Below are 16125 nucleotides of genomic sequence, written 5' to 3' on the forward strand. Positions count from 1 at the left end.
CGAAGACCCCGGGGGGTAACCCTCCCACACAAACATTCGCCGTCAATCCATGACAGCCTTGCCGGCCGGCCGGAGGGGAGGGAAGCATTTGCTCTAACACAGGGTTGGGAAACATGAGCACACACGGGGGCCACAGCTGATGGGTTACGTCCGTTGGCTAAGAGATTTTATTTTTTTCACCCAGCCACAAACGCGAGTGACGTAAGAGTTAAGACGCTTCTTCTTCTGTCCATTCGAGCCCATGGATTTCTTGCAGAATGTCTCTTGTGTGTGTGTGCGTGTGGTGGGGGTTATGTGCAGGCATGCGGTGGTTGTTGGACTACTTCCGAACGCACACAACGTTGTGATCTCTCACGCAGAACTTGCTCCACGGGCTATTGAGTCTGTAGAGAGTGGGTGGGGGGGGGAGTCGCTATACCTTTGTATTTGTGAGCGTGGCATCGACGAGACGCCGGTGGAGGTGGGATAGAAGCTATCGACAACAAGACAGGGCCATGGTAACGGTGGGCATTCGGTGGCTGAGAATCGCGTTACGCTCAGCTACTCGCTAATTGGAGTCGGAAATTGGAGTGGGGGATCTCCGTCTTTCAAGGAGCTTGCACGTACTTACTGGATGTATGTTGGACTTCTTTCGCACTGTACGTAGTTCACCGTGCTCATATGAGGGTGCCGGTGGAAGGACAGCGAACGAAACACAAAAAAAGTCGTTCTAAAGAAATTCGCTTTCAATCTAGATTATTTAAAAGCGCATAGCTCCAGTGGCTTTCTATTACCGCAAGGAAGAGCATTCCAGACGGCCGCAAAAGCGCATCTGAAAGCGCGAGATGCGGTGACCGCCTTTGCTCGATGGCCAGCCAAAAGCCGCTGCTGCTGCTGCTGCGAGGATCACCCGAGTTCACGTGACGGTTCACAGCGAGGTATTGCGGTTCCTTTGTGGCAAGCGCTTTGTGTGTGCAATGAGTGCGACCTTATAGCGACGTATTCGTCCGGCGACAGGAAGCCAATGCAGCTTCGGCGCGCACTGGACGGACATGGTCAGTGCAGCTTTACAAAACGCTGGGAAACGAAGACGCGCCACAAACGTGTGTCCAGGGGTAACTAAGGTAAAACAAGCACAAATGTCCCCCATATAGCCTGAATAAACATTTGGGGGCAAGTGCTGTATTCGAGCAACTATGAAGACGACCCGGCACACGAGGGGTTGGTGGCCAACAATCACCACGCCCGGCCGCCTTTGTCTCCACATTGTCAATGTTTACACGCCACACCAAGTACTCGTTTGAGGCCGAGTCGACGTAGAGGAGTCACAGGACAGGTTCAGGCCATGAGTGGGAATCGAACTCCGGTCCCCGGGTTCGTAGCACAGTGGGCTAACCACTACGCCACATACACCTACATACACAATATCAACATACACATACATCAGTTCAGCATACACACAAGTTCAACATGCACATGCATGCACACAAGTGCAACATTCACATACATACACACAAGTTCAATACATACATACACACACACACAAGTTCAACACAGGCATACACACAGAAGTTTAACATTTACATACATACATACAAACTGACTAACCTCTATGGAAAGGATACTTTTTTTAAAACCAGAAAATTGAAGAAACTCTGCATTAAGCGGGTAAAATTGATATCTTCACTGGTGTTCCTCAAAAGGTGCAGAGATTCGAAGGTAATACCAAACACAGTTAAAATAACACATCACATAAAGTCTGTTAAAGCTAACCAAATCCCACACAAAAACAGCGAATTATTATTACTAGAGAGAATACAGCACTACAGGAGTGAATTATCTCACATTTCGGAATCTCTAAGGCACTTGCACTTAAATATAAGCAATAGTGTATCCATGCATTATTGGAATATAATCGATACTATAACATAACAATCGGCTGATAATTTATTTAATCAAACAAAAACTAAACAAATTTATGAATTTTCTAGACTTCATAACAAACAATTCCCAACTAAAAACGAACAATTTAAAAACAAAGTCGTAATGAACTTAACTAACACTACTCTTTGGTTTTATTCGGTAAAGTCACGTAGGTAAAAAATAAAATATCAAAAATTCACGACGTTTTGGCCACAACAGAAGTGGCCTTCATCAGGTGAAGGGACCGGACTGTCCAGAGGACAGCGCTGGAGTGAACACAGCCAAGCCCAGACCGCGTCCTTCAAGCTGTGTGGGAGTAAACAGAGCGCCTTGACAAAGGAGTTAGATGAAGGCCACTTGTGTTGTGGCCGAAACGTCGTGATTTTTTGTTATTTTATTTTCTACCTACGTGACTTTACCGAATAAAACCAAAGAGTATGGATCCTTGCAGTCACGAAAGCTTCAAATCTAGAATTAACTAACACTGTTTTAACCAGCGACATGATTTCCGTCCTTTCTAAAGGCCTTAACTTTGCCGTTACCCCACGCACAATTCCAGTAGATGAGATCATTGCTGAGGTAGAATCAGTGGAAAGACACCTTCCACATAATATGACAGAGAAGGACTAGACTCGAGGTTCCCAAAATAATTGAGAATAGCAAAGTACCAAAAATAAATATTAGCTCTAACGAAGCAAAAGCCTTAAGAGAGCCCCGATTAAATAAATTCTGGCAGCTGATAAAGGCTGCACTACTGTAGTGATGTCACGAGCCGATTATGATAATAAAAGTAAAGATTTACTAGAGGAAAGTACCTATATTAAAATTCAACGAGATCCAACTAATATTTTATAACGTAAGACTACTGCAATCATTGCAAATTCATTAATCCCCAAAACTGAACAATACCATATTAAGCCAAGGGCCTCAAAACCACCTAGACTGTATGGGCTACCAAAGATTCATAAAATCGGCATCCCATTACGACCCATAGTCAGTACAATTGGCTCTGCCACATATAAATTAGCAAAATATGTAACTAAACAAATACAGCCATTCATCGGTAGGACATTTTCATTCATAAGAAATTCAGACCATCTTGTGAATGTGATTAAAGATATTAAACTTAACCCTAATGATATTCTGGTGAGTTTTGATGTGAATTCTTTATTCACTAAGGTTCCAGTTAATGAGTCGCTTAAATTACTTGATACACTAGTAAAGAATACAGGTTTACCAAAAGATATTCCAAAACTAGCTGACCATTGTTTAAATAACACTTACTTCTTATGGAGAGGTGATTTCTTTAAACAAAAGGAAGGAGCAGCAATGGGCTCTCCTTTATCTCCTGCTATAGAAAGTACATTAAAACCATCTTTTTGGTTTAGATATGTTGATGACACTTTGGTTGCCTGGCCACATGGTAGTTTCTAAATAATTTCAATGCACAAAACCCGGCCATCCAGTTCACCATGGAAATGGAGTGAATAACACACTCCCTTTTCTAGATATTTTGCTTGGACATGGCCTAAATGGCAAAAGAACACCATATAGCGTTTACAGAAAGGAAACACACACTGATGCCTATCTGAATGCAGATTCACATCATCACCCAGCTCATAAATCCTCTCTTATCAAGACGCTCATACATCGGGCTAAATCAGTGTCAGATGGTTAAAGTCTAGGGAGAGAGATTAAACACGTTAAAGAAGCACTACGACAGAATGGCTACAATAATGCTCAAATTAACAGAGCACTGAATGCCAAATCACAATCGCAAAGCAACACTGCTGAAAGTGATCCGATTATTAAAACAATTAAAATACCATATATCTCAGGAGTAACTGACACATTTGCCCGTGTTTTGCATAAGCAAAACATTAAAGTAAGATTTGGTACAGTACACAAAATTCAAAACCTAGTATCTTGTACTAAAGACGAATTACCTAAATTATCAACAGAAGGTGTATATCAGATGAATTGCGTATGAGGCAGATGTTATATTGGACAGACGGGACATAACATCAGCATAAGACTAAAAGAACACCAAAGAAATATTAAATGATCTCAAACACAACTGTCGGCAGTGGCAGAACATGCTTGCCAACAAGGCCACTCAATTGATTTTGATAACGTTGAAGTGTTGTGTAAAACTAACTATTACTGGCCAAGACTAATTAGAGAATCCATTGAAATTGAGAGAAATATAAATAACTTTAATCGCTCTGACAGCTACAGGCTTAGTGCGGCCTGGAAGCGTATTATTAAATAATACATATTACAATTCCTTATAGGGGAAACACATACTTATTGACTGATTACTAACGTAGCATATCATTAAAATAACCCCCCCTCCGCCACCTCTGATTTCTGCAGCTGATTGGGTATAGTGATTGGGTTCAGTTATTAAATAATACACATTACAACTAATTACTAATCTACAACTGATTACTAACCATAACAATTAACTGATTACTAATCTATTATATAATTACAATACCCGCCCCCTCCGCCTCTGATCTCTGCACCTGATTGGGTTGTATGATGACGTCATCCTGCTGTTACTCTATTTAAGACCGGGAGCAAGTGGAGGTCTTCACTATTCTGGCAAATTGCCCGATGATGCTGGGGATGTAATTACCAGCGAAACGTTTTTACTAAAAAATTGTAAATGTTGTGGATTCACTCTTCAACACACCGGTGGGCTAAAGTAGTGAACTATTTGTCTTTTGTCAACGTGTCACATTTTTTTACCGATTGGCCGTATCGGGTGATGGAGGGTTACGACACATTTATAAATAAACGCGATCTAACCCAAAAACCTTTATTATGAATAATATTGGTCGCGAAAGCCTACGTGTTGAACATACACACACATGTTGAACACATACATACATGTTCAACACAGGCATACACACACAAGTTCAACATACATAAACACACAAGTTGAACATACATACACACACAAGTTAAACATACATACACACACAAGTTCAACATACATACACACACAAGTTCAACATACACAAACAAGTTCAACATACATACATACACAAGTTCAACACATGCATGCACACAAGTTCAACATACATACACACAAGTTCAACATACATACACACAATTTCAACATACACACACACAAGTTCAACATTTATACACACACAAGTTCAACATACACACACAAGTTCAACATACATACACACACACCAGTTCAACATACATACACACACAAGTTCAACATACATACACACACACAAGTTCAACATACATACACACACAAGTTCAACATAAATACACACACAAGTTCAACATACATACCCACGCACAAGTTCAACATACATACACACACAAGTTCAACATACACACAAGTTCAACATTTATACACACACACAAGTTCAACATACATACACCCACAAGTTCAACATACATACACACACACAAGTTCAACATACATACCCACACAAGTTCAACATACATACACACACAAATTAAACATACATACACACACAAGTTCAACATACATACACACAATTTCAACATACATATACACACAAGTTCAACATACATACACACACAAGTTCAACATACATACACACACAAGTTCAACATACATACACACACAAGTTCAACATACATACACACACAAGTTCAACATACATACACACACAAGTTCAACATACATACACACACAAGTTCAACATACATACACACACAAGTTCAACATATATACACACACAAGTTCAACATACATACACACACAAGTTCAACATACATACACACACACACGTTCAACATACATACACACACAAGTTCAACATACATACACACACAAGTTCAACATACATACACACACAAGTTCAACATACATACCCACACAAGTTCAACACATGCATACACAGAAGTTCAACATACATACACGCAAGTTCAACATACATACACACAATTTCAACATACACACACACAAGTTCAACATACATACCCACACAAGTTCAACATACATACACACAAGTTCAACATACATACACACACCAGTTCAACATACATACACACACAAGTTCAACATACAAACACACACAAGTTCAACATACATACACACACAAGTTCAACATACATACACACACAAGTTCATCATACATACACACACAATTTCAACATACAAACACACAAGTTCAACATACATACACACACACAAGTTCAACATACATACACACACAAGTTCAACATACATACACACACAAATTAAACATACATACACACACAAGTTCAACATACATACACACAATTTCAACATACATACACACACAAGTTCAACATACATGCACACACAAGTTCAACATACATACACACACAAGTTCAACATACATACACACACAAGTTCAACATACATACACACACACAAGTTCAACATACATACATACACACAAGTTCAACATACATACACACACAAGTTCAACATACATACACACAAGTTCAACATACATACACACACACAAGTTCAACATACATACCCACGCACATAACCAGGGCGGCCGCTGGAATCCGAACTGCGGAGTCTCCGCAACGAGTGGCTTAGCGCGCTGCCGATCAGGGACACGTCACGGCCCCGAGGCGATGGGCGACCCTGGCGGGGTTTGTTGTCATCCTCAGTGCGGGAGCCAGCCGCAGGATCCCATTTCGCTCTGAGAATGCCATTGTTTCTGGGCGCAGATGTGACGGACGACAACGAGTTCAGTTTATCGTTGCCCACCCACCCACCCACCCCCTCCCGCCTCCGCCCGCTGCCAGTAACGTGAGATGTACTGTTCACGGCACAGGCTGGCCTGACTAATGACACGGTCACTCACTTTAGTTTCTTATATTCGTCCCCCCCACCCGCCGCACTGCTGAGTAGCGCCGTTGGCTATGTGCGGTGCGAAAGAAGTTCAGCATACGTAAGTTACATACTCAGCATCATCATCATCAGCATCATCATCAGCATCATCATCAGCATCAGCAGCAGCATCAGCAGCAGCATCATCAGCATCATCAACAGCATCATCATCAGCATCAGCAGCAGCATCATTAACATCATCATCATCGTCAGCAGCAGCATCATCAGCATCATCATCAGCATCATCAGCAGCAACAGCAGCATCAGCAGCAGCAGCAAAGGTGTCGTCACCAATATGGCCGGGATATGACAGAGCCACAATGGATTACTGAGACTATCTGTGCGGAGCGTTTGACTGTTACCTCCGTCTCGCGTGTGCGACTTGCCCCTGAGTCACACGCACACAAGCAACCCACGCATTGATGGTATCTGCCAAACATTCCGATGGAGGTGCCTCTTTAAAGCCACGTGACTCCCTGAGGATTCCTTGTATCATCAGCAGCAGCAACAGCAGCAACATTCCCCCCAAGAATTACAAGTTACTTGATAAAAAATAAACCATCAGAAGATACTGGAGGCTAATGAGCCATTGTTGGAATGTTGATACTTCTATTAGTTCTATAGCGGGGACCAGACTTCCCTTACAAAGCGCTTACTAATCTATATCGACCCGGGAGAGATGATGGGCAGAGTCAACTCCACAACCCGGATTTGAACTCGCATCATTCAGAATGCGAGCAGCTCGCTCCACTGCTGAGCCGCCTGGCTCATTACGTACAGCAAAAGAACCATTCCTATCGATCCGTTGAGATGTTATTGCCTATGGTTACACAACAACAGTTACATGCATACACACACGTGTGCATACACTTTAAGGCTATAACTGACTGTTTTATGTGTAAGCGTGCAAGTCTGTGTACAGAACCACCACTGTCGACAACTTTCCTTACGAAGCTGAACCAACATTATCGACCCCAGAACGATTATGGGCTGAACAACCCCCGCAACCAGGACTTAAACTCGCAACCTTCCGACTGCGAGCCGACTCGCTCTTATACCGCTGAGCCACCTGGCTGGAGACACGGCACACTCATGTCATGTATGCATGTTGAATTTCTTTCACACCATACGTAGCCAACCGTGCTAATCGGAGGTGCGGGGGAAAGACAACAAACTAAACACAAGAAGCAGTTCCAAAGAAAACAGTTTGTCAATCTAGAATTATTTAAACGTGAACAGCTCCCAGTGGATTTTGATTTAAAGCTTTCGTGACTGCAGTAATTCATATTCTTAGCTCTTTCAGGTGATGACGACCGTTTGTGTTATGGTCGAAACGTCGTGATAATTTTTATTGTTTTATATATTTTATTATTTTATTGTTTCCCTTCAACGTGACTTTACCGAAAGAGCTAAGAATATGAGCTCCCAGTGGCTTGCTAATATCGGAAGGAAGTGCATTCCAGACGGCCACAGAAGCAGCGCATCTGAAAGCGCCGCGGAGTGAGGTGACCGCCGTCTTTGTTCGATAGCCAGCCAAAATCCGCTGCTGCCATGGTGACCGGAGCTCGCATGATGACCATCGTGCCCTGTGGCATGATGATGGCATGATGATCATGACGCATGGTGATCATACCCCACGGGGCGTTTGCGAATAGCACAGCGAGAGAGAACCATTTATGTGAATGTGGAACTGTCGCCAGGCGGATCTCGCCGATCTCGTGCGCGGGATATCTCTCTCGCCCGACCTCCAGCGTGGGATTCAACAAAACAAAAAACCGAACCCTCCACCAACGACAGCGGGCGACAAACAGCGGGGTCGCTATAGGCACAGCCGCGCAGAGAAGGGGAGGTGTTGCCGCAACAGTTGTCGCTCCGCCCTCGAGAGAGCGAGTGAATGAATGGATGTGAATGGGCGCTGTGAGTACGACACCCACCAGGAAAGCATCGCGGTCTCCAGGGGATACACGAACTTTAAAAGGGCCGAGACGCGCTCACAACGAGGCGAGAGTTGGATTTCACTCGCGCGAGAGAGACGGAGAGACAGGAAGAGAGAGATTAACGCGCACACGGCAGAGAACACAACAAATAGTTAGCCATGCCTAAGCACTTGCCCTCGGTGGACACCCTGGATATGGAGAACCGAGACCCCGTCAATATCAACGAGCACGTTCGAGTGAGTACCACACACGCATTGCGCACACCAAAGGCCGCTTTTGGCTGGCCACGAACAAAGGCGGTTACCGCATCGCGCGCTTTCGGACGCACTTCGGCGGCCGTCTGGAACGCTCTCCCCTTCCGATATTGAGAAGCCACTGGAGCTACGTGCACTTTCAAATAATCGAAATTCAAAACTCATTTCCTTAGAACTGATTTTAGTATTTAGTGTGTTGTCCTTCCGCCGCACCTCCGATTACCACGGTTGGTTATGTACGGTGCGAAAGAAGTTCAACATACAAACATACACGTGGATAAGCAGAAGCCGAGTTCTGTTCGTATTTTATACGAAAGTACCCATATAATGATCCACAACAGATAACGAGTTAGTATCCAACATCGCTTTATACTTGTTTGGGTATTAACATGCCCCCCATAGTTTAGATGTAATGATCTTGCCAATGGTATTCTTTCAACGGAGGAGAAACAGCAAAACTACTCGAACGCTTAACTCCGGAAGCCCTCTCTTCGTGGGCCAGCAAACCTCGACATTGGCATTGAGCTCAGAAAACAATTGCCGTACGCGAGATTATAATAGACGTAACAGGTCTGACTCCGCTTCCGATGAGATCCTGAAAATCGAAACCGGTTCATAGTTTGCTCGACCCATCAACAGATCCTGTCGGGATAATGTTTGGATCCGGAAAGCCAAGAGGCCGATCAAAACATTGTGTTTGTGTTTGGAGACAGGACGAAGTTTAGCAACTGCATAGGTGCAGTAGTTTTGTGTGCGTATAGAAGTCGGCAGCAGCCAACGGCTCAGGGGCCGCGTGGGTATCTTTAGAGGACTGCTTCATGACGTGTTTTATTTATTAAGGACCCCACCGTCTCTCGTATTCACCATATGCATTGTGGCTCTTGATATTTATAGAGGTTTTTTTTGTATTCGAAAAAAATGCCTCTTCTTCTTCTTCTTTTGTTTGCCGACCCCTGAGATACATACGCACACGCACACGCAGTCGAGCTTTCTGATGAGATCAGTGGACTTACCCCCCCCCCCCCCCCCCATCATGCTGCTGTCAAACCCCCAATGGTTTCAAATGTGTAGCGGCCCTCACACTGATGATATCTCATCGACAAAAGTGGCCCCCCTCTGAAAATGAGTGAAGAACACTTGCGCTAGATGATAATAATGTGGAGGCTTTCATAAATCCACTGCTGGATGAAGGCCCTCCGCCTTGTCAGTCATGGCCGTTGATTGACCATACTTCATCACTTTGGTCAGTGCGGGTTGGTAAAGAGACGGGGCGAGGAGCAGTTCCGATATCACTCGGCCGCTGATGATAGCCCCTGGCCAGGACTGGAACTCAGTTTGTTGACGTCTCTGCGCAGCGCCGCTAAATGGCAATGAGTAGGAAGAATCCATGATCAAAAATGTTTTGATTAGATCGCTTAAATATAAATGTGTCGGTAAACCCGCTACAACCCGACACAGCCAATTAGTAAGGTTTGTCACGTAAACAGAAGATACCAATTCGTTACTAGCACAGCACACCGGTGTGTTGGAGAGCAACTCCACAACATTCACAATCTGAGTTCGACGTTTCGCCAATAATTACAATTAGCTTCATCAGGCAACAGCCAGGTTTGTCGCGAAAGCCTACGTGATAAACTGAGTAGGTGTAAAAATGTATTGAATATTAAATAATAATTTCTTCCGATTATTCTCGGTGTTCTAAAAACAGTCGTTGGGAATACACGTGTCAATTTATGTTCCTGTATTGAGTGGGACGCTTTTAAATTAACACGGCTTGGTTTATATTCTTAGTTTTTTAGGTAAAGTCACGTTGAAGGGAAACAACAAAATAATAAAATATATATAAAACAATAAAAAAATTCTCACGACGTTTCGACCATAACTCAAACGGTCGTTGAATTTTTTATTGTTTTATATATATATTTTTATTATTTTGTTGTTTCCCTTCAACGTGACTTTACCGAAAAAACTAAGAATATGAATTACTGCAGTCACGAAAGCTTTAAATCAAAATTTACGGCTTGGTTTCTTTAAAATATCTGTACTTTCCATTTTATAATCTCTGTTCATTCCGAGGGCCGGTGATCCGATCCGTGTGTGGAAATTGCCAATGAGAAAACGTATTTTTGTTTAATTCTTAAAATATTTTATTACCTCTCATGTGTACACTTCATTGCTTTTTTTACGCTCTCGGTTGGCATTAAATCCCCGAATTCGGCAGCACCCAAAAGCTTCTTCTTTACCGGGCCACAAGTTTTTTTTGGAAACCTGTCATTCTCTCTCTCTCTCTGTGTGTGTGTGTGTGTCCGTGCGCACGTGTCCACGCGGCAGGTGCTCTTCGAGGACGTGTTCGCCGAGCCGGAGGGTTCGCACAGCATCCCCGGCGTGTGGAGGTGCGCCTTCAGGACCTACAACGGCACCAAGTGGTTCTGCTACCTGCTGCTCTCCGTGCTGTGCGCCGTGCCGCTCTCGTGCTGCTGGGGCTGCGACTTCGCGTGCGCGCAGTTCTACCACGTGTGGAACGTGACGCCGTGCCTGCGCATGTGTCGCATGAACATGATCTGCCTGCAGATGTTCAGCGCCACGTGCATCCGCTGCTGCCTCGACCCGGTGTGCGAGTCGTGCGCGCTGTGCTTCTCGAAGATCAAGGTTGAGAATGTGTAGCCCCGGGGCGGCGTAGGGGCGAGGGTGGATGTGTGGATGTCTCGCCCGAGGGTGATGGGGAGGGTGGATGGGTGGATGTGTAGCCCTGGGGGTGGGGGTGGATAGGTGGATAGGTGGATGACGGAACGCGTTGCCCTTCGGTAATAATTCATTCAGAGGCGTTAAAGGTGTTTACATCTGTCTTGATAACTTACCCTCTTTAAACTGGCATCTACCCCCCCTTCCCCCGCCTAGTTCTGGCCGGTTAACCTGCAGGTTCTGTTTATTTCCCGGCTTTCCATGCACGGCCGTGGCGCATTGTTGGGATCTACGGATGAAATGCGCCGCTTTAACAAATGTAAATTATCACCCGAGCAGCAGCAGCAGTAGAGAGGTGTGCATAACGACTGCCACTGATGACTGTTTGGCTGTCGTGAGCAAGTGGTGACGGCGGCCACACAAACTAAATGCTGTTTATGGCCCAAAGTAGCTCAAGGGGGGGGAGGGGGGTTCGGGGTGCGCACCCGGATTGGTGAATGAAATTATGAACGCACCAAATACAGGGTGCTTCAAAAAAAATGTTAACACTTCGGAGAATCTGCGAGAATACCACGTGACATGTGCTGCTGTCTCCGGGTTCTGGAGACCACCTGGAGAAGATTCCAGGCCACGTGGTTGACAACGATGGCGGACACGTGGGAGAGACTCTTTGACTTTTTGAAGCTATTAACATTACATTTGTTATCATGTTTGCAGTGCATCAATCCGTTCTTTTTCCATTAAAAACGTTAGTCCCATATAAGTGTTAAACATATTTCAGCTACCCTGTACTTACCGCGTGAATGAAATTACGAACCCACCATATACCGCGTGTGTATCGGCTCGGATTTGAGATCGCAAATAAACACTTGAAGCCCAAATTAACGTGTCAACGCCAATTCATCTCGCGCATGTTATTACGGCCAAACTTGGCCGCAATCATGGATAGACAACATCCATGCATACACAACATACGTACATACACAACATATGTACATAGACAACATCCATACATACACAACATACGTACATACACAACATACGTACATAGACAACATCCATACATACACAACATACGTACATAGACAACATCCATGCATACACATCATACGTACATACACAACATATGTACATAGACAACATCCATACATACACAACATACGTACATAGACAACATCCATACATACACAACATACGTACATAGACAACATCCATACATACACAACATACGTACATACACAACATACGTACATAGACAACATCCATACATACACAACATACGCACATAGACAACATCCATACATACACAAATACGTACATAGATAACATCCATACATAGACAACATACGTACATAGACAACATCCATACACAACATACGTACATAGACAACATCCATATATACACAACATACGTACATAGACAACATCCATACATAATTACACAACATGCATAGATAACATACATACCCAACAATACTGTACATACACAACATCCATCCATACATACGAGGCCGTCCATAAATGACGTCACGCACCTGGGGGGGGGGTCAGACATTTGTGACGATGTGACGGGGGGAGAGTGAGAAATGTGACGTCACATCAAAATGCGCAACTTTTAATGTGATATTAGACAACACGTTCCACTTAATTAAATAGACTTTTTAATGTTTTCTCCTACAACAACAGAGTGCAGCGCCACATTAAATACGCACTACAATGACAACAGTTTAAAGCGATTTGAAGCATATTTTATTTTTTTCGGGGGGGGGGGGGCAGAGCTTTGTGACGTCATATTTTAGGGGGGGGGGGTGGTCTGACTTTTTGTGACGCCGTGTGACTGGGGGGTGGGGGGGGGGTCAAAAATCGTCCAAAATTGCGTGACGTCATTTATGGATGACTCCTACACAGCATTCACGCATACACAACATATATGCGCGCACAACATACATCCACACAACATGCACGATCAAATGTGCGTGCTGCGAGGCTGCTGCGACCCCACGTGGCCACGGCCAGCGATGATCGACGGACTTGGCCCCTGGGTGAGCGATTAACGAATGAATGCCCCTGCCAGGCCCCTGACTCGAAACGTCTTTGAACCGAGGGCTCGAGTCGTGGTGCTGCGCGCGTCTTGTCGGTGAGATCATTCACGCGTCGGGACATGTGAGGTATAAGTCAGGTGCTGTGTACATGTCTCAGCAGGAACATCATGGCCCTCGCAGAGACACTGAGCCAGCACCTCTCAGAGCCTGGGTTGCAACCCCGGTGCCTGGGTGAAAGTGTATTTTATTATTATTATATGTGGAGATGGATATGTGTGAATGACACCGATGAATTGTCTGCCTATCCGGCGTATTATTTACGGTATATTCTCCACAACGATGATGACGACGATTATTTAGTGTTATGCCCTGGAGTTAAGATTGCGATGCAAAAAAAAAGCGACGTGACATGATGACGGGCCCTTGTGATGGACGCAGCGCAGAACAACGTTTCCCACATCACCTCTCGGTGGTCATTGCGCTAAGCAAAACCACGGTGGTGAGTCAGCAGAGGAAGGCTTCCTCCTGCTGCGGGGCATTGTGTGTTGGCAGCGGATAATCGTAACAATTCCATTTATATTTTGATTTAAAGCTTTCGTGACTGCAGTGATTCATATTCTTGGTTCTTTCGGTAAAGTCACGTTGAAGGGGAAACAATAAAATAATAAAATATATATAAGGCAATAAAAATCTCACGACGTTTCGACTGCAACACACGCAGTCATCATCAGGTGTGAAAACCGTTGATAGTTTTCACACCTGATGATGACTGCTTGTGTTGCAGTCGAAACGTCGTGAGAATTTTATTGTTTCATGTATATTTTATTATTTTATTGTTTCCCTTCAACGTGACTTTACCGAAAGAACCAAGAATATAATTCCATTTATACTCTTGGTTCTTTCAGCAAAGTCACGTAAATATAAAACAAAAAATGAAAATAAAAGAAAAATAATAAGAAAAAAAATTATAAAATAAAATAATTAATTGAAAATCATAAAATAAAAAAACCCACGACGTTTCGATCGCAACAGAAGCGGTCTTCATCAGGTGGAGAGAAAAGTGGGGGCAAGCCTCCAAATATAGCTGCTTATAAGGGTTCCAGAGTGAGTGGGGGATAGGGCTGCGCGAGAGACGGGGGGAGAGAGAGGGGGTAGTGCAGAGATAGATCTGAAACACGGCAGGACCAATACTTCTGCCGTAGCTGATCATTACTTTAATGCGGTTGGCTCACATGAAATTGATTTCTCTAAGGCGATGGTACTTTGCAAGCCGACTGGCTATCAACAAAGATTCGTTCACGAAGCCATCGATATATATAGCTTTAAACTCAGAAATCATTGGAAAGATGTCATCAACCACTTTGGGTCATGCCTTGAATTTGTGTTTTCGTGTCAACCTCTACCGTCAGCAGTGTAGATTGGTGTAGCGAGGTGCAATTCCCCCCCCCCCCCCCATCTCTGCCCCACCCCCTCTTTTATTATTTTAAAATTATTATTTAAAATTGTATTTAAATTTTATCTTATTCTTTTATTATTATTCATTTTTTTACGTGACTTTACCGAAAGAACCAAGAATATGAATTCCTGCAGTCACGAAAGTTAAAAGTCTAAATTTAATTCCATTTATATAGCGGATTTTCATCAAGGATCACAAAGCCCTGGACAGGAGCAGCAGCAGACATTCAGCATAAAAAATAATTATGTTTAAATACATTTTAAGAATCAATTTACTAAATTAAGAAAACGTTTAATAAGCGGAAGCGATTAAATAGGTTTAATGACGATTTTTTTTTTAAATGACCAGAGACTCGGAGATCCCTGATGTCTCGTGGAATAGCGTTCCATAGCCTGGGGGCTACACCGGGAAAACATCGGTCACCCATAGAGCAGTCTCGACCTGGGAATGCAGAGATCTGCATCCCCCAGATCGTAGGGATTTTGAGGAGAGATATAGTTGCAGCACGTCAATGGTGTAGGCTTTGGCAAGATGGTTCGCTGATTTGTAAGTTAAAAATAGGATTTTAAACTGCATTCTATGTGCATCGTTTCCATTCCGGTATGCAATCTTATCCAAGTCCTTGACGCTGCGACGGATACCGCTTCTTCTGTGGGACCCCAAATGTCTTACGTTCTCTTGTTGGCAACACAGATGAGCTATCATTTGTGGCAAGGTCGCTTCTGAAACATACGTTTATAGCTCAGTCGGTTTCACCTGGTAACTAAATATTTATTTTTTATATATTTGAAAGCGATTTGTTTACCTTTCCTATACTTTGCACTCCTATCGTGGTTTTTGTATCATTTGTTGTTGTAACGTTCTGATCTGCCCCTACTGAACGTGTGAAAAAGAGCTTTATAGCTCATCGGATTTCTCCTCCAGTATAAATAAATATTCTGATTTTGATAACCAGCGACAACGTGCTGCGTCAATGATGGCA

At 43.7% G+C, this 16125-nt stretch overlaps 1 protein-coding gene across 1 annotated transcript; it reads left to right on the plus strand.

The window, feature by feature from the left end:
• Nucleotides 1–8451: 8451 nt before the first annotated feature.
• Nucleotides 8452–12559, plus strand: LOC116952300 (caveolin-3-like). The gene is made up of 2 exons (XM_032971518.2): nt 8452–8945; nt 11295–12559. Exons 1-2 carry the CDS (start codon nt 8868–8870, stop codon nt 11625–11627), a joined length of 411 nt encoding a protein of 136 aa, XP_032827409.1. The 5' UTR covers nt 8452–8867; the 3' UTR covers nt 11628–12559.
• The last annotated feature ends 3566 nt before the right edge of the window (nt 12560–16125 follow it).

This window comes from Petromyzon marinus, chromosome 46 (genome assembly GCF_048934315.1).
Source record: "Petromyzon marinus isolate PM22_M1 ecotype Great Lakes invasive population chromosome 46, UKy_Petmar_22M1.pri1.0, whole genome shotgun sequence".
NCBI lineage: Eukaryota > Metazoa > Chordata > Hyperoartia > Petromyzontiformes > Petromyzontidae > Petromyzon > Petromyzon marinus.